Genomic DNA, 19,811 nt, shown 5'->3' on the forward strand with positions numbered 1-19,811 from the left:
CTCTTAAAGATTTCACAGTCTCCTAACACCATCCTGGCTTCTGAACCTTTGGAGGACAAACTACGTCCAGACCTGTGCTCATTGTGACAGTGAATTCGTGTGCTGTGCTAGCCAGGAGATGTAGATGTTTATTTGTTTTGTTTGTTTTTGGTACCTGGGATTGAACTCAGGGGGAGTCAACCACTGAGCCACATTCCCAGCCTTATTTCATTTAGAGACAGCGTCTCACTGAGTTGCTTTAGGGCCTTGCTGTTGCTGAGGCTGGCCTGAACTCTCAATCCTCCTTCCTCAGCCTCCCAAGCCACTGGGATTATAGGAGTGTGCCACCACACCAGCCAATGCAGGTATTTAAGCACGACTCTCTGGGACAGTGTCCTAACTCCCTGAGGTGATTCTAGTAAGAATCCTAGATGTCAGCTGCATGTTGAAAAAGACAACCTAGAAGAGAATAGGGCTTTTCATCTCATCATCACCCCCACTCTGAGGATAGGGCCACCCTTTATTCTGCATCCAGAAAACCCACCTGATTAAGCCCCACCTGAGCCCACGCTTAAATAAAGGCATGTTTTCACTTTTAAATACATATACAGGTTGAACAGCCCTAAGGATTTTGGAGTATTTTAGATTTTGGATTTTCAGATTGAGAATGTGGAACCAGTAAAGTCTATGCAAATTTTCCAAATTTTTTTTAATCAAAATCTGAATATCTGGAGTGCTTACAGTTCCACACCTCTTGAATAAGGACCAGCCACCCTTGCCTTTTGAGGGATGAAGAGGGCAAGACTTGTTTCCTGCAGAAACCAAGCTCTATCATCATAACTCTTACCTTATATTCCTATTCTAATACACACTGTTTATAAATAAATTTTGAAGGTCAACAAGTCAGAAAGCTAAGCACACCTAAGCATGTTAAATGAAAAAACAACTGCTAACCCAAGTACTATGTGTAACTATAAAGTTCTAATAAAATTTAAAAAAAAAAAAGCAACTGCTTTTTCTGGGTTAAAAAAAGAAAAGGAAAGTCTCTGAACTGATCTCTAAGACTCTCCAGGTGTCATTGTGAAAGCAATCAAGTTGCAAAAAAAAAAAAAAAACCCTCCAGTGTGTTTGCTACCTCTTGTCAGGAAAGGTGTGGAGGGAGAAATTCAGATTTGCACTTATTGGAACCTGCATAAAGAAAATTCTGGAATTGTACCCAAGAAACTAGGAGGGGCTACCAGAGTTGCAGGGGTGAGGAGTGAGATCAGGTGTGTGAGAGACACTTTTTGGTGTATTCATTGTTTATTGAATGAAGAAGCCTATTAGTGACTGAACAAAACCAAATATTCAAAAAAGCTTGCCCACTGCTGGAGCTCATCTCAAACGCACTCTCCTGACAGGTGAAGTCGAAGACGGTGGCTCAGTGCGTGGAGTACTACTATACGTGGAAGAAGATAATGCGGTTAGGGCGGAAACACCGGACACGACTGGCAGAAATCATCGACGACTGTGTGGTGAGTGAGGCAACTAAGTCAGTTGCTGCCTTGCTGGCCCCACTCCCACCCCAACCCCAGGTTAGTTAGTGGCTAGGATTGGTTCGGCTTTGCCATGAAGATAAGTCAGACAGAAGTGGGTAGCAGTGTGTGGATAATCTTAATCTTTCCATCATTATTTAACCCCGGCCTTGATTTCCTTCATTAGCAGACAATCTGAAGTTTTCTGCATATTAAAATTAAGTACATACTAAAGACCTAAGATGGAAGCAGTCTCTGAACCCTATGTGTGTGGCTTTGGTAATTACTATCACTTGAGAGCCTTATAAACTACATCCATATCCAGGGGAAATCTCCTTTCTCCACTTTGTGGAAAACATTATCTATCATGTATGTGTATGTAAAATTATGTCTTAGAACAAACTACTAAACTATAGTCTTTATCACCATCTACAGAAATGTCTGGGATTCATGCACTATGTGAATATTTATAATCATATTCTTAGTCCCAGTTGCTCCCAGTAGTATTATTAGCACATATATGGGTTATTTTCTTTAACAGCAATTTAAACAGCATGTTCTCTGTGTTTGGCATTGTGCCAGACACTTTGCAGATATTATTGACTCATCTAGTCCAATACAATTTATCTAATACCAATTCTGTAAGGTAGGAAAGTGAGACATAGAGTTTAAGCAAGGAGGCCATGGTCACCCAGTTGGTGAGTGTGTTGTTGGAGCCTGAGTCCCTTGTGGAATACTTAAGAACAGTCAGATGCAAATTTTCTTAGAGAAGTATAAAAACATTTGGGCTCATAATGCATTTTAGCTAAGAATTGATCCTAGCTTGTGGAATACACATGCATAGATACATTTATTGGTGGGCCCAAATGTCAGAGAAAATAAGAGAACTGCATATTAGATTGGTGTTGCCATTTTAAAAAATCAGAGGTGGCAGTATTCCATATTCAGGATTTCCTGTGACCAGGGCTTTTGTTCAGTTTAAGTTGTGAAGTCATAACAGAATATCCTCTTGCTCATCTGCAGCCGAACGTTCAAAAAAACAGGGTGGCCTCCTCTAGTTCAGTCAACTAAAAGCTATTGGTCCCCACAAGGTAAACAGTAACAAGTATGGATGTAAACAGCAAGGAGGTTAATGGCATCTGCCTTCTCTCCACCCACCTCTCAGAGTATATATTCTGGTTGGGACATGCAACATATACAGGTGGAAACTTCACCCCGAACCCCAAGGGTGTTTAAAAGCAGTATGAGTTGAGAACCAGAATGTCTTCGATATAGATGCTCATCCAGCCCCATCATTTCACAGGCAGAAGGTTGAGATCCAGAAAGGGAGGACTTGCCTAAGGTCATACAGCATTGCTTTCCAAATGAGCAGAATAGACAGTAAACAAGGAAGCACAAAGAAGCTTGGCCTTGGAGACCTAGGACCTAACTTGTAGACCTGCTGACCTAAAAGAGGGCAGGTGATTTCAGTGATTTGGAAAGTCCCTTCCAATTCTGAAATGTTCTGGGCTCTATCTGAGTCATGTTTTGGGAGAGGGCAAAGTCAATAGATATAGTCTCCCAAGGTAAATTGGTGTCTCTTAGACTTGGGTGATAGGAAATGCCTAGGATAATGTGCAGTTATGGTACTGCCAAAACAATAAATAGCCATTCAGTGAGTGAGTAAACATTTTTCTGAGGTAGGAGTCACTCTGGTTCACAGCACCATTCCCTCTGAACTCCCTGGGGGAGGTGGAATGAACAGTGGGATGTTGACAGAGGAGTGCCACTAGGAACATGTTAGGCAGAGGCCCATCTTGGCTGGTGTTGCTTTAAAGGTGGGTAGAAAGGCCCAGGCCAGCACTTAGCCTCAGACAAGGAGTGGGGGTTAAGACAGTGCCCAGGAGGCCACACCTTCTTGGGCTCAATCCCCAGGAGCCAGTATCAGGCCGGGTCAGGAGCATCCACACCCTCATTGATGAGCTTAAGAAGAGCAAAAAGCTTATGTGCAGAGATGACTCAGGCCCAAAGAAACAAGAAAATCTTGATTTAAGGCCAGCAGGGTGCTCCCATTTCTTTCATGGGCATCATGGGCACAGTCAGCCTTTTAAGCACAGTTCGCCAAGTAGAGATGAAGAAAGGGAAGGCTGAGAAGGTATGGGAAGCACAGTTCTAGGATATGGTCCTGCTTTTTGTCCTTTCGGCCGGTCTGGCACAGCTGGGACAACTCTCCTGCTCTTGTAACCTCAGTGTCTTATTAAAGAACAGATGAGCATTTTCCCTCACCTGGATGGAACGCACAGGAACACACCCAGGAGCGCAGCGATTATTGAAGACTTAAAGGGTTTGTAAGGAACCCTCGCGTAGGAGGCCAGGAGGTCAGCATAGCAAGGTCAGCTAAGGTAGTTTGACTTCCATCCTGAGCCCTTGCAAGGCCCTTCCTCCCTTGGAGGCAGAAGGGAGTTATAGGGGTGTGGGTTTCTGTTAAGGAGGTTGGAAGAAAGCGTGCTACCCACACCGTGCTGCCCCTATGCATGCTCATGTTCCCCACTCAGGGCACATCTGGGGCTAACTATGACCAGAACTCAACACAATCCAAGGAACCATCCCAGGCAATTAACTGACTTTGGAAAACAACCCTGGTATAAGGGCAGGGAGCCTGAGTGGGCCAGGAGCAGCTAGCTTCAATGGCTAGGGAGTTTAGGATCTCTAGGCTAGTTACAGATGGACCAGTATCCCCCTGAGGACATTTTTGGCAGGACCAAAGGATGAAGAAGGCTGAGATTTTGGAATCAGACAGGCAAGATTTTGAATCTCAGTTCATCAGCCATGTGACCTTGGGAAAATTACTTCTCTGGCAAATTTCCTCATTTGTTTAAAAAAAGAGTTTTTACATGGTTGTTGTGACAACTAGAAGTAAGTGTGTATGTGTGTGTGTGTGTGTTGCTTGATTGGTACAAGTATTCTATACCTTGTCACCATTATCACTAGTGATCATAACACTCAGATTTTTATCTGAGCAGATTTGGGTTGCTGACATTTTTCATCATGTGAATTTCCTTTGCATGCCTGAGAAGTAAAAAATACCATCCTCCATGCGAAACTTTTTGTACTCAAAGTTTGGGCGCCATATTAAATATACAGCCTCCTCCCCACCCTGTATTTGACCACTTTCCTCTAACTCGGGAATATTACTACATGTTTCATTTTGCAATACATCATAAAGTGGCCAACTTGTTGATACAGAGTTCTACATGTTAGGATTTTTGTCCTCCTATCTTTGCATCTCTTAGTCACTTTGTTGGGCCATATGGCTCGATGATAAATCATTTTGTGAACTAGTATAGATTGCCAGTTGAAATAAAATCTATCTAAATTCCTGAGGCATTCATAATCACAGTGTGGAATAATTTAGTCTGTAATTTTGTGGCTACATGGAGAGTTTCTTCTAAGAGTTTTTAAGCCAAAAAATGGCATTGTGGGAAAATTATAATTACAACAAGTAACCATGAAACCATTTTCATTAAAAGTTATTATTTAATTCATTTAAAATGCCAAACTGTAGGCCATGGTCCACTTACTATTTGAGATCACAAAATCCCAGTTCTATAAAGAAATGGGGGAAACCTTCAGAGTTGGATATAACATAATGTTGCCAGAAATTCTGGGTTTGAAAAATAGTGGGTTCCTATAGGAATAAGACCACCTCAGTGAACTCTCCTTTGCATGTTCTGTACCCATGAGAGACCTACAGCTTATATCATGCACCACTCTGTAAAATGTATAAGGCCAACATCAGTGTTCATTGAAGTCTTCCAGCAAATATAATCCTTAATAATCTTAATTACCATACAGAAAATTGGGACCATTTCTTAAATATACCTTGTTAATACATCATTTCAAATGCGCACATACATGATAATTACCAGTGGATAATACTGAAACAGTCAGAGGGTGCTAGATGCCTCATATTGACTAGTATTGTCTTTCTCTCTCACACACCCCAAAACCAGACTGGAGGGAGGATGTTTGTGGTTACTGGATCCCAGAGTACCACTACTCTTCAGAAATTGTTCTTTTTGGAAATTCGAGTTTCTGGATTCTAAGAATCATAGTTTTACCCAGTTACGTCACTCCAGGGAAAAGCAGACTGGACCACATGCTCTAAGCAGTGGGTTTGTGAGGAGGGCCTGGTAGGGACAAATGACCTGCTGGGGGCAGAGGCAGCCCGACATGCCTTTTGTCTCCTCCCTTGTAAAATGGGAGGACTGTTTATGGCCTATTCAGTGACATATTACAGCCTCTTGTTACTGCACACTTTTGTAAACTGTGAAATATAAGCTGAAATGAGGGGACTATAACATAGAATGCCTTTTCCCTGGGTCACAGCCCTTGCCCCACCCCACAAGGACAGAGAGAGAAGAATTAAGTAGTTAGTTAAGCAAGAGGTTGAATGAGAGGCTCCTGGATCCCTGTGTCCCATCCCAACCAGCCAGGCACCCACTCCAGGCTGCTCTGGGAACTTGCTCTTTTATTAACCTTGAGGCAGGGAGGGAACTTTGTTTAATTCTCTGTGTGGTTCCTGTTCTGAAGTGGAGAAGGAGCAGAGTAGTCAAGAGGATACATTTTCATGGAAAATGTTTCTTGTTTATTTTTTTTCTTTTTATTTTAAAAAATGCCTCTGGAAGGAGATAATAAATAAACAGAAACATCGAATACACGCCTTTCTGCCCGCAGCTAGAGAAAAAAGAAAAAGCACATGACAAATAAAAGAGAATCTCCCCTCCATTTTCTCCTTTTCATTCTATTTTCTGTTAAGAATGGAGGAGGAGAGCTCTGAGCCAGGCCTGCTTTCCGTGCATCACAGGGCAAATTGGGTATCTCTCTTGGAAGTATGATATAAAGCCTATAAATCAAATCATTATGGGTCTCTATAGTCCCTCTCCAGAGGGGGCTCCACAGTGCTGTTGCTGCCTGAAAACACCCTTCCCACTGTTGGGAGGGGAAAGAGGTCCTCAGGAGCAGGGCAGCCTACCTGAGTTTTAGTCATTTGTAAGGTCTGATGATCTCCAACAAGGAGGGGAATCTGTAGATACAGAAATCTCTCCTCTCTGCCACAGTATAATTTTGTATAAGGGATGAGGGGACCCAAAGCACAGCAGGGAGACTTCCTTGACCTCAAACTCCCAAGTGTCCAGAGACCAGCCTTTCAGAGATTGAGCCCTACGGGCTCTGTCAGCCATTCCTTGTGTGGAAAGAAAGTGACCCAGCAGCCAAGCATGGTGGCACTCACCTGTAATCCCAGCAAGTCAGGAAGCTGAGGCAGGAGGATCACAAGTTCAAGGCCAGCCTCAGCAACTTAGCAAGACCCTGTTTCAAAATAAAAAATAACAAGGGCCAGGGATGTGGTTCAGTGGGAAAGTGCCCCTGGGTTCAATCCCCAGTACCAGAAAAAAATTTTTTTTTTTAAAGTACCACAGCCTCAGCACCAGCCCCTCGCTGATCTACTGATCTGTAAATTCTGTTCAACACTAAAAATGTTATGTGGGGATGTCCCCTTCTTGCTTTTATTAATACTAGACAAGTGAAGAAGAAGAAGAGTTAGAGGAAGAGGAGGAGGACCTGGAGGAAGACAGGAAATCCACAAAAGAAGAAGAGAGTGAACCCCCAAAGTCCCCGGAGCCACCACCAGTCCCTGTCCTGGCTCCCACCGAGGGACCACCCCTGCAGGCCCTTGGCCAGCCCTCCGGCTCCTTCATCTGTGAAATGCCCAACTGTGGGGCTGTAAGTGTCTGTGTTGTCCAGGGATCTGGAACAAGTGAGGGCCATGCAGCTGCCCCTAACTGTAAGAGATGATGCATTTTTGAAAGGCTATACTTTCAGCAATGAAAATTTGGTAGAGGCCACTCCATGTGGCCATAGTTCTCTTATTCATTAAGTCAAGATATTTATGTATTTTTTTGTCAAGCATAATGCTATGGCTAGAGGACATAAAGAAGGTCCCTAGCCTGGCTCAATAGCCCATGCCTGTAATCCCAGCAACTAAATAGGCTGAGGCAGGAGGATCGCAAGTTCAAGGCCAGCCTCAGCAACTTAGCAAGATCCTGTCTCAAAATAAAAAGGCCTGGGGATGTAGTTCAGTGATAGTGCCTTCTGGCTTCAATCCCAGTACCACATACACACACATTCAGTCCTCAGGCTGTGTGTGATTCCGAGTTCTGTAGCAGGGCTAGGGAAGTAGCTCAATGGTAGAGCATTTGCCTAGAATGTTCAAGGTTCTGGGTTTATTTCCCAGCACAAAAATGAAAGAAAGACACAAAACTAACCAGGTGTAGTGGAGCTCGCCTATAATCCCAGCAGTTCAGGAGCCTGGGGTAGGAAGATCACAAGTTTGAGGCCAACTCAGCAGATTCTGTCTCTGGAGTTGTATCTCAGTGATAAAGTGCTCCTGGGTTCAATCTTCAGTACTGTAAAAATAAATAAATGAAAAACTTCAAAGCAAGCTGTGGCCTTCAGAAAGCCCACTGTTTCTTAGTGCCTCTGAACCTCCTAGGCTGCATGTCACCCAAGGTCGTGCCCTGTCGGCGTGCATTTAAATGAACAAGGGCACCTCCAGACAGGATCACCCTTTTATAAATGCAATTACTTGCCCCACTGCCTGTAGTTTTACCTATCTGGAAGGTTTTGCATCTCATATTCCATAAAGTGTTACTAATTCAAATGTCACTAATTTGAAATTTGAGAAGGTTGTTATAAAGATTTAGCTAAAGTTTGTCTTTGTACTCTGTGGGGACAGAAAGATTGACCTAGCAAACTAATTATGTAAACACCTGAAAGGGAGTCTGTGTAACCACCTAGACTCATTCCCTGCACTAAAGGAGGGCCTTACAGAAGCTGTACCAGACCATCAAAGGCTCCATGCATATTTTAAAGGAAAATTTTAAAGGTTCTTTTGGACTTCAGGTTTCCACCTGCCTCCCCCACTAGTATAAATTGGGGAGCTTTTCCCAAATCAGGTTTCTTAAAGCCGGGCATACCTGGACAGGCAAATTCTAGAGTATTATCCCAAAATGAGGATGCTGTTCCTTTACAGTGAAGTCCCTTGTCCTCAAGTTAGTGCTCTTGTCTTATGTTTGTTTAATATAGAGTGTATCAAATGCTGCTTATTGAGCCTGTCACTTAGATGAAAGAAGCAACAGTCTTTAAAATATTCATATCCTAAAGCAGAAATGTATTGATTTACATTTAAGGAAAAAAGTTTTTAAAAAATGTACACATTTTGCATTAGCTGTGAAGAGAATGGAACCTGCCAGCTTCTTTCCATCTGGGTTATTTAATGACCCAACCTCTTCACTCTGTCACTGCCATTTTGTATGGAATGCTTCAGTTCAGGGATGATTAAGATGTGACTTTAAATGACAACATCTCTTGGTGAATTTGTTCAGAAATTGGATACTTCCTCAATTCATAGTTAGAGTGTACTGTAAATTTTTTACTGAGTGGGAAGTCATCGTTTACTCAGCCCCATCAGAAAAGCTCAGCAAGACAGATATTTTTTAATGAATTTTTTAAATCAAAGTGGGGAAAGCATGCTGGTTTTTTTCTTTGCATAACAATAGAGGCTGTAGTTGTCAGATCAGTGATAGATTTTGTTTTTTCTCTGTATGACAATAAACACGGCTTGTGGATGAACACAGAGCAGCCCCTAGAGCTGAGCAGCTTGATGGGCTTCCCTGTTAGCTGTTAACTTTCACAACCTGGAAGTCCGGGCTCTTGGGATTCAGGGTATGGATTGCAGTGGTCCTGAACTGAGGACCCAAGAACATTCCATTCCCCCAAGAACATTTGGCTATGTCTGGAGCCATTTTCATCGGGACTATGGAGGTGCTACTGGCACCTGGTGGGTAGAGGCCAGAAGTGCTGCTAAATATCTGGCAGTGCACAGGACAGTCCCCACAGTGAAGAATCACCCAGCCCCAGGTATCCGTAGTGCTGAGGCTACAACCCCTGCTTTATGGAATCTTCAAAAAGACTTGCAGGTTCTTCCCCCTTTGTATTATCCTGTATTGAAATGTGGGGGTCTTAAACACTGCTTAAACAATGGGCTTCTGAGATTGGGGTGTGGCTCAGTGGCAAAGCACCAGCACATGAGGTCCTGGGTTCCAGCCCTAGCACTGGGGGTTGTGGGAGGGGGTTAAGCAATGGGCTACTGATTGAGGCTGTACATAAGGTAGAGAGTGTGCCAGAGCACCTCATCGATGTCCTTCCCACTCTTCCTGGGGGTGCTAGAGCTTCCTGGACAGAGACAGGGCTGAGTAAGTGGGCTGGATTCTGGTCTGCTCCGTTTCAGCCAGAGCATCTCTGCTTTTCACCTGAGTTTGGGGTAAGACCTAATTCTTTAATAAAAAAGGAAGGAATTGGCTTTTAGCCAAAAAAAAAAAAAAAAAAAGTTTTGAAAGCTGGTCCAACCCCCTCGTTTTACATATGGGGGAATAAATGAGATGTCCCAAAGGGAAATGGCCTAAGAGCCACCTGTGAGTTAAGACAAGCTGGATGTAGACCCCCAGTCTCCTGAATTTGAGATGGTGCCTTTGTCCTTTACGCATGTGCCACGGTGCCTCTCCTCTCAGGTTATGACAATGATGGGGTTTGGGTTGGCATAGCATTTGCAGTTGTGGGATTTGAGCTTGGCTTTCTGTGGCATAAGCCCAGAGTTTGCTTAGATAAAACGCTTGTGCCTGTCATTAGACACTGTTTCATGTATCACTGTTTTACCAATGAGTAACTAATAACCCTAATTTCCTTTTCAGGACTGTAGATGTCATGTCACTCCCTTTCTTCCCCAGGTGTTCAGCTCCCGACAGGCACTGAATGGCCATGCCCGCATCCATGGTGGCACCAACCAGGTGACCAAGACTCGAGGTGCTGTCCCCTCTGGGAAGCAGAAGCCTGGCGGCACCCAGAGTGGGTATTGCTCTGTGAAGAGTTCACCTTCTCACAGCACCACCAGTGGCGAGACAGACCCCACCACCATCTTCCCCTGCAAGGAGTGTGGCAAGTAGGTGCACTTGAACCAAGGTCTGAACCACAGTGGATGATGGCTCTGTAGGGGCCAGGCCAACACAGTCTGAGGTTTCATCAGCTAGAGGAAGAACCTAGAGTCTCAAATCACTTTCATGCCATATTTAGAATTTGTAAGGTGGACCGTCTCTCTGACTCAGAAAATGGCCATTCTGGTGTCCTAGAAGGACAAGCATCTTCAGAGAGCAAACCTCTAGTGACAAACTTCACTTCTTTGCAGAAATGTGTGGAATGCCAATTTCCACTTTCTCCGTGCACACCCAAACTGTATTCACTAATGTCACTTAGCTTTGCATCCCTGCTGAGTTTTTTGAGAATGGCTCCAGAACAGCTAATCAGGAGCTCTCTATAGCAGAGGTGGGCAAAACATCACATGCCTTCCACCACCGCTCGCTCCTGTTCCCAGGGCAGACATCACTAATCAAGCACCACACTCACGGCTATCACATTAAGACAGGGCCTCAGATTCTTTTGATGATCATGCTTCAAGTTTATACAACCAATTGATTAGAGTTGATACATGGATAAAACCTATTTGTTATCCCTGCCCTCTTAGGGATAGTTTATAACAACTAAAGGGGAAACTTGACAGTAGGTAGTAATAAAAACAGCTAACATTTACTGAGTACTTACTTCATGTACATGAACTCAGTTCTCACACAAAAACTTCATATGATGCATTTGCTGTCTTTATCCTTGTTTTACAAATAAGGATTTAAAGTTAGGTAAAATGCCTTACCTCAGGCCACACTGCCAGTGAAGAACAGAACCAAGATTTGAACCCAGCCAGTCCACAGGCACAGCCTGGGTTCCTGCTATTACTCTTTCCTTTTGGTTTGCTTTGTTTGCTTACCTTAGGAAGAAAATATCATTGATGGTAAGGTGCATAGTTCTCTCATGGAATTCTAGGAGAGTTCCAGTTCCCAGTGAGTGACTTGAGGGCATTTCATGGTCATGCCGATCCTTCAGGAGCCTCACTGAGTTTCTCTTCCCATAACCTCCAGTGCCTCAAACACAAGAAATGTCACCTGGAGAGACACCAACCAGGATGAGGCTGAAATTGCCAAGAAAGCATCTCTAGTTACATAAGTGAAGCCAGTTGGAGACCTCTCCCTCCACATCCTCACAGAATGTATCCGGCAGCATTATAGTAGCTGCCATCAATCAGTCAGTCCTCGTTATTTGCCTGGCACTATTTTAAAAGAATTTTTGCATGTATTGACTCATTTACTCTTTAGAATACCTTACGAGGCAGGTGCTCTTAGTCACTCTTAGTAAGCTGAAACTAAGGCACGGAAAGTTTAGGCCACATTGGGGTACAAAGCACGCTGTCTGGGCCAGCCTTGTGTACTTAGCTTCTAGGCCAAGCTGCTTCTGTGTAAACCTGATTCAGTTCTGGGGCACCCACCACAGAGCACTGGACCCACATCTCCCTTACCCCTTGTGGAGCCAGGGATGGGAGAGGAGGGTTTAGGTGTTGGTCTGTTCCTCTGTGCTTTCAAAGCATGGAAAAGACGTCATCTTCTCCCCTACCCCCCAACACACACACATTGAGGGAGCTGCAGATTGAATGAGTCCACAGACTGATCATCAAGCTTATTTGCTTGGAGGAGGGTTACACCACCCCAAGCTCAGTTCTCTCCCACTTGTCTGGGAATAGAAGTGTGGGGACAGTGGAGTCTTCCCAGTCCCCTCTGAGAGAAGCCCATACCTTCCACTTATTCTGTTCAAACAGGTTATAACTTCTTATTCCACCAGGTGGAGACAAAGGACACTTTAACAAAAATTCTTACAGATTGATCATACCTAGTCTGAAACTCTGAAATCCAAAATCATTAAAAATTATTGTATAAAAGTACTATCCGGCCATGTGTGTAAGGTATAAATGAAACAAATGAATTTGTGTTTAGACTTGGGTTCCACTCCCAAGAATCTTTTATGTATATACAAATATTTATTTATATATATATATATATATATATATATATATATATATATATATATATATATAGTCACACACACACACACATACGCACACACACACAAAATCTGAAACAGTTCTGGGCCCAAGTCTTTTGATAAGAGATATTCAACCTGTATTTCATGCTTTATGACTGTCTTTCAGTGGCACGATTAAAACTTTCCTCATTTTTATGTTGCTTGGGTTCTTTTTCTACCAAAAGTCCAGTTAAAATTTTATGGAAAATAGAACTACTTTTTGTGGTTTTCCATCCTGGGAATGATATTAGGTAAATGTTCACAGATGCCTCCTTTAGTTGCTGGAATTATGTTTATTACATTAAACAGTTTTCATTATGTCTAAATGGAATTCATCAACACTGTTTAACTTGGGCTTTAGAAATCAGGCTTTTGGGTTTGTTGTTTGTTTGTTTATCCTTTATGAACTTGGAAGTAAATAATAATAATAATAATAGAGTACTTATGCTACCCTATTCATAAACATAGTCTCCCTTCTGGGCAAACTTTTTTCTGGAAAATGTTCCAGATAGTAAATACATTAGGCCTTGCAGACCACTCTGTCTGTGCTTCAGCTACTCAGCCCTGCCCTGGTAGCACAAAAGCAGCCAGAAACAGAACAAACAAATCCACATGGCTGCATTCTGTTAAAAGTTTATTTATAAAAAATAGGCTAGATTTGATCCACTGACCATAGTTTGCAGGCCTCTGGTTAAGAATAACCTCCCAAATATGATGGCTATCCTTTTATCCTAGGACTTCTCAACCTTAGCACTCTTGACATCTGCATATGGTAATTACTTGCTGGGGAACAGGCTTCTTCTGCAAAGTAGAATGCTGTCAGCATCCCTGGCCTCTGTCCGCTTAATGTCAGAAGAACTCTTCCCCCAACCAAAAATGTCTCCAGACATTGCCCAGTGTTGCCTGGGAGGGCATAATCACCCCCAGCTGGGACCCACTTTTAGTCTTAGTAGAAAATTATAATATGATGGCCAATAAGAAGGAGTTTTCAATGAAAAGACGTGTCGATACAGCTCAGAAGTCAAACAACAAGAAGATAGAAGTGAGGCCACTGAAATTGACCGTACAGGGTTCCCTGTGACCTTGAGAAGGACAGACAGGTTGAAGTGGAGAAAACAAGAGGCTGATTAGAGAGGACAGAGGAGAGAAAGGGGGACGCACCAACTATGTGCAGAAAGATCCTTCAACTACCCTAACTGGAAGAACGGGGACAGAGGCCAGGGCAGATGTTGGGTTGTTTATGATGGGGACTCTCACAGCTCGATAGTATGATCTAGGGCTTCTCTGTTGGAGAGGGCATGGTTAGTGATGTGGAGGCAGAGAGGCTGAAGGAGGAGAAAGAGCACTTGTTCTAGACCCCAGAAGGACCCAAAGACCTTCTCAAAGGCCTCGGGCATTGTCCTGGGAAGGAGCCTAATCATGCCATCAGTGTGCTCCTGTTCCCATTCCTCTTCCTCTAATGCTTAGAGAGGAGGAAAAGGACGTGATAGGCCACAGCAAGAGAATGTCCTAGGACTCTGTCAAAGCCACCCCAAACCAGATGTCCAACCTGCACCCCCATTCCCCATAGGACACTGGGATCTTCAGGAACTCAGATCTCCTTGTAAATTTTACGTGCTTTTTTTTCTTCATTTTTAGAGTCTTCTTCAAGATCAAAAGCCGAAATGCACACATGAAAACTCACAGGCAACAGGAGGAGCAGCAGAGGCAAAAGGCTCAGAAGGCAGCTTTCGCAGCAGAAATGGCAGCCACAATCGAGAGGACTACGGGGTCGGTGGGGACGCCAGGGCTCCTGCCTCTGGACCAGCTGGGTCTGATCAAGCCCATCAAGGATGCAGATACCCTCGATGACGACGTGGTCCAGCAGCTGGGAGGCGTCATGGAAGAGGCTGAGGTCGTGGACACCGATCTTCTCTTAGATGACCAAGATTCAGTTTTGCTTCAGGGTGACGCGGAACTCTAAAGCCCTGTTTGTTGCTTAGAGACAGTGAGAACCCACTGCCTCCGTCTTTATTAATCAGGAAACCTGGACTGCCCGCTTGTTTTGTAACCCTTTTAAACTACCTGTTTAAAAAGTGGTCGTTTTATTCAGGTTTAGAAAAAAAAAAATCCAGTTTCTTTTCCTTTTTTTTTTTTTTTAATTGTTGGGGGGGTTGGGGGAATAAATAATTGGCACAACTATCTTTAAGAGGTGTTTCATCTGGGCTACATCCTCACAAGATCATTCCCAGCAGGGAGTGGACTTGGCGTCCTGTTCCGTTGCTTTCAGATGTCAACCATCCTGGTTGCCTTCTATCCCAAAGCTTGCCGTGCGTGTGCGTGTGCGTGTATGTGTGTGCGTGCGTGTGTGAAGCAGGCTACGCTCTTCATGCTGGGGCCTTGGGCCATTTTTCCCACCAAGAGTTATTTTTCTGTTCAGACCTGTCAGGAATTGTTCTTTTTCCTCCACCAAAAAAAAAAAAAACAGATCAGAAGAACCTATTCTTTTTGCAATGCTGTTCACGGTCAGTGGAGTTCTGAAATTACTTTGTGCCACTTGAAAGATCGATGAAAACAACACTCACTGGGAATTTGCTGTAATTCGTGTCTGCTGGACTGAAGTTTACCTAGATACCAGCTAAGAGAGGGTTTTCTAACAGGTCATGATCACAAATACGAAGGAAGTAGCTTGGAAGGCCAACAAAAATAGTTTCAGATACACTTTTGCTTAAATGTTTGCATTCAAACAATGAATGTATTCATTACAAGTCACTTACCAAAGCACTTTGAGACTTCACAAAGCTGCATGACTTTGCTCTGCCTCCTCCTGCCCCTGTCAGCAGGGTTGCTGTTTGTACTTGAAGGCAATAAACTTTGTAATCCTTCAAAAATGTCAATATCCGGGCTATTGAACTGAGTCAGACTGACCCATCCCACTGTTAGCGCAAAAGTCAGACCGGGACTTAGCCCTGGCAAGGAGGGGATCTGCTCCTCTTGACCCCTTTTCAGTGTTAATGCCACATGACCTCTGGAGCAGGTGTTCTCAGGCCTCTCCCCTCCCTCGGTAGCAACCCAGCTCCACAGAAAGGTGGCTGTCACTCTGGACCACTTTGCTGGCACAGTAATAGCTGGACATCAGACAGAAAATCAGCAGAGGCATGAGGACAGGACCTGAGCATCCTTTAAATTTGACTTTGCAAAAGCATTTAGCACACACTCATGGGGGCCCACTGTGACCTGTCATAGCCCCACACAGGCAGTGGTTTCTGAATCTCAGGAAAGCCACAGACAGAAGAAAAATACAAAGATTTTCTCATTTCCAGCATTCTGTTTTCAGAGAAGATGTCTTGGAGATTTCCTTCCTCTTTAAGGAAAAAAAAAAAAACTGCTTTGTTTGCTGCCATTTCAACAGGTTAATCAATCCTGTTGTTTTATCTAAGCAGTTCTGAGTTAAGAACTGCCTGGGCATCAGGCACCAGCTTGGTGGCAGAGTTATTACAGAACCATTGCAAATGTCATGTCATCAGTCGATCTTGAAGTGACCTCCTTCTGGTCTGAGGGTAAGCCTGGAATGGTTTCTGCCATTGGGTCTGTAGAAGCTTATCAAAAGACCAAATGCCCAGAAAAATGTTTATAAAGCAAATGTATCCCTTCTATTTGGAGACTTGCTCGGCTGTTCCAGTTTTAAACATTAAAAATAAACTGAGTTGTCACAGCAAAAAATATAATGCACAATTTAATTTTAATTTTCCATGCAGTATAGGGTAAGGATCTTGGACTTGAAATAACCAAAGAACTCCTCCTTAATGAGACAGTTCAAATACCTGAATTAGTATTTCTTGACTATCAAAGAATCGACTTCCTAGTATAATATATTGCACTTACTTTTTTTTTTTTTTTCTGGAATGATCTGCCTGCATGGATGTATTGTGTTTTTGCGTCCCCCACCCACCCACCCCAAAGAACTTTTCTTGCTAATGGTTAATGTCTTCAACACGGTTACTGTTTACTATCAGATGGTTTTTCATTAGTGAATTTAGACCTCTTTGAGAAAGCTTGTATATAAAAAGTTAACAGATATATTTTATGGAAAAACCCATCTTATTTTCAAATATATTTAACTGCTGTTATATTTTATTAGAGGAAGGTTGTAAATATTTTCTAGGAGTTCTATTGTAAAGAAAAGTATTTTTGAAAAAAATTAATGTAATAAAAATGAAAACATTTTTAAATAGCGGCTGTGATTGCTTCCTGTTCTGGCTTCTTTATGTTCTGTTCTCAACAGATGACTTGCATGCCTTCCATATCAGGATGTAACTTATTCAGGTTTGCACTATTATCAGTTGACATCTTAATATTCAGTGTGCTTAACTGTATTTTCCCAGAATGCAGGTCCCTTGGTCCATATCAAAGCACTATGTATAGCATATTCATAATTTTTCTTTTGTAATGTGTGTATTTTTAATAAGGATTTTATGTAACATTTTGGCAAAAAGAGGACAGTATTTTCTAGTGAATTTTATAATAACATTTTGCTAAAAATGTTTCTTCCTAGGTCAGTTTTTGTTAAGGTGAACCAAAAGTCTTATTTTACCAGGGGTTTAAAAAAGTTTGAAGCTTGAAAGCAAAGTTATATTTAAACATCATATGTAACAAATAAATAAAGATGTTTTATAGACTTGTCCTAAAAAGGTGCATTCCTTAAAAAAAATAATAATAATAATAATAACTGGGGCATTGTAGGTTGTTTCCCCACCTGAGTGTTAAGCATTTTTTAAAATTATCACAATACTTTTTCAGAAGAGAACCGGGAGAATTTTACTTCAGTTCCAGTCATTTACCTTAGAAATTTATTACAGTTCCTAGAGACGGGCATTCATCAAAATAAAAATGTAACCAAATACACGCTGTCCTATTTATTTGTGAAAACCTGATTCAATATTGCATCAGCTGCTCTGAAAATAAAATATTATCTTTCTGAGTTTCATTTGGCTTAAATATTCCTTTTTTTCTAGCCACTGGAATGACTTTTCAATGCTGAATAAGTGCTAGTTGGTTTATGTTGACACAGGTTTGAGAGGCCAGCTGGTCACATTTCATTCTCATTGAAGTACCCCCGCTCCAGCCCTACTCCAGAAACCCGGATGCGCATTTCTGTTCCTCAAGCAGTAGATGGGCCACTTGAAGATGTGACATACTCTAACCAGTATTGTTCAAACTCAGTATTACCTATAGGAGTCTACAGTAAGCCACAGCATCCATGTCTGCCCTGATTTATTTCCATTTTATATGTGGATTTGCAAATGTCAATATATGTTTGCTTTTTTTGGTGGAGGGGGCGGGTACCTGAGGTTGAACTCAGGGGCACTTGGCCGCTGAGCTACATCCCCAGCCCTATTTTTTATTTTATTTAGAGACAGGGTCCCTCTGAGTTGCCTAGTGCCTCACTTTTGCTGAGTCTGGCTTTGAACTAGCTATCCTCTTGCCTCTCAGCTTCTGGGATTACAGGCGTGTGATCGCCCGGCCACTGCAAAAAAATTTAATATCCAGAAAGAACAAACAGGTACCTGGGAACTGATCCAGGTTCACTGTTGGGAAGAGCAAAGTTCAAGCTTTCTTAATATTCTGAACTTCCTTACCTTCACCCACACATTTGCATCAATTTACAGCAGGTGCCCAATAACTATTTGTTAATTACCTTTCTAGTCTTCCAGGAATGCTGGGGGGGGGGGGGGTAGACATTTTAAGAAATTGAGTAACACATTCCTAAATGAGTGGTTAAGTGATCTTTGTCTTATTTTTGCAGTGCTAGGGATTGAACCCTGGGCTTTGCAAATGCCGGGCAAGAAGTACCTCTGTGCTACACCCCGAGTCCTGTACGGGATCTCTGATCACAAATATCCCTACATAAAACAGCCATAAAAGGGCCTGACTGTTTCTTTTATGTAAGAGATAATCTTTTGAAATGGCTCCTTTTAAAAACGGAACTGGTGCAATCAAAATACAATTTTGTTGTGCGTGCTCTTTGTCTTTCTGCAGATACAGCAAAATGCACCTGCTCAACCATCTGGAGCCTGCTCTTCTCCATTAGGTCAGATGTTTGAAAGTCTAGGCTGTAGGAAAGAGATCCATAACGGATAGGCCAAGCTTCAGAACGCTGTCTATCCCCACACTGTCAAAGAGCCCTGTCCACAGCCCTACTGTTGGCAAAAGCTGGCCCCCCTTGTGTGGTATGAGGGTCAAACCCAGGACCTTGCCCTTGCTAGGCAAGTGCTCTACCACTGAACTACATCCCCAGGTCCCTTTTCCCTTTACAATGATTGTCCCCTTGCTCCCAGCTACCTGGACCAGGTTGACATGGGACCCAAAGTCATTAGGCCAATAGGCCAGTCAGTGACATATGATATGGCTTAGCCAAGAAAGATGAGGAGACTGAATCAAATTCCCACATCTGAGACAGAACAAATGAGAAAACTTGAGCTAGAAGCAGCGAGCCATGGCAACAAGCAGGGCAGAGCCCTGGGAGAGCAGGAACAAATCAATCCACAGGAAGGCCATCAGAGGACCAGCAAGGACATTAGTCCCAGGCTGACTGTAGCACAGTCTTTGGGGCCTAGAAGAGTTTGGGCCACCTCTTTAAAAGTAAACCCGTTTTCTTTTGTAGTAGGGTGTGGTGGAGGATGGGTGTCTTGATTCCTTTAATCCAAAGGAGACTCAAATAGAACTGGGCCTCATCAGAGAATCAGAACAAGCTCTCTGCTGGGGTAGGAAAGGAAGGCCTTGAACTGGGATTTCAAAGATGGTTATTGGTTCAGTTGAAACCAAGCTTGAGTGAGTTATTTCCTCTCTGAACCTGTTTCTTCACCTATAAAATTAGGATAAAATTCATGTCTGAGATTAAGTTAACAAATTGTGTGTGTGTGTGTAAAATCTGGAGAGAGAGAGAGAATCGTAATATTACCATCATTGTGGCTGCAGAACACTTTCCAAACTCAGGCTACTCAAAGGGGCAGAGGACAGTTGAGGAGTCATATTGAGAGACTGATGCAAACTTCAGAAGCAGCAAAACAGTGGCGGTGGGGGCAGGGGTGCTGCTTTCAGGAAAACCCATTGGCTGAGATAGACCACTTCCAATCTCACAATTAAGAGAGCCTAATGTTGAGGAGGACCCTGGGTGGTCAGCCATGGTGGGGCACAGCTGAGCCAAGCGAAGTGCACATGGGTGAAATGTGTGCTGTTTCCATACCATGCAGTAGGACCACTCTGCCACCCTCACATGGA

The 19,811-nt window shown here is 43.1% G+C and overlaps 1 protein-coding gene across 7 annotated transcripts in view; it reads left to right on the top strand.

Moving 5' to 3' along the window:
- The window catches only part of Trerf1 (transcriptional regulating factor 1), a 211,805-nt gene extending 194,288 nt beyond the window's left edge, over nucleotides 1-17,517 (top strand). For 5 of the 7 annotated variants that reach the window (XM_071613389.1, XM_071613388.1, XM_071613391.1 and 2 more), the window contains 4 exons: nucleotides 1,380-1,493; nucleotides 7,053-7,256; nucleotides 10,283-10,530; nucleotides 14,190-17,517. In XM_071613389.1, coding sequence (XP_071469490.1) covers nucleotides 1,380-1,493; nucleotides 7,053-7,256; nucleotides 10,283-10,530; nucleotides 14,190-14,514 — 891 coding nt within the window. In that variant the 3' untranslated portion in view covers nucleotides 14,515-17,517. The remainder of the gene's footprint in view (nucleotides 1-1,379; nucleotides 1,494-7,052; nucleotides 7,257-10,282; nucleotides 10,531-14,189) is intronic. The other 2 variants (XM_071613392.1, XM_027950497.2) reach the window with 1 other exon arrangement.
- The last annotated feature ends 2,294 nt before the right edge of the window (nucleotides 17,518-19,811 follow it).

Source organism: Marmota flaviventris, chromosome 6, assembly GCF_047511675.1.
Source record: "Marmota flaviventris isolate mMarFla1 chromosome 6, mMarFla1.hap1, whole genome shotgun sequence".
Lineage (NCBI taxonomy): Eukaryota > Metazoa > Chordata > Mammalia > Rodentia > Sciuridae > Marmota > Marmota flaviventris.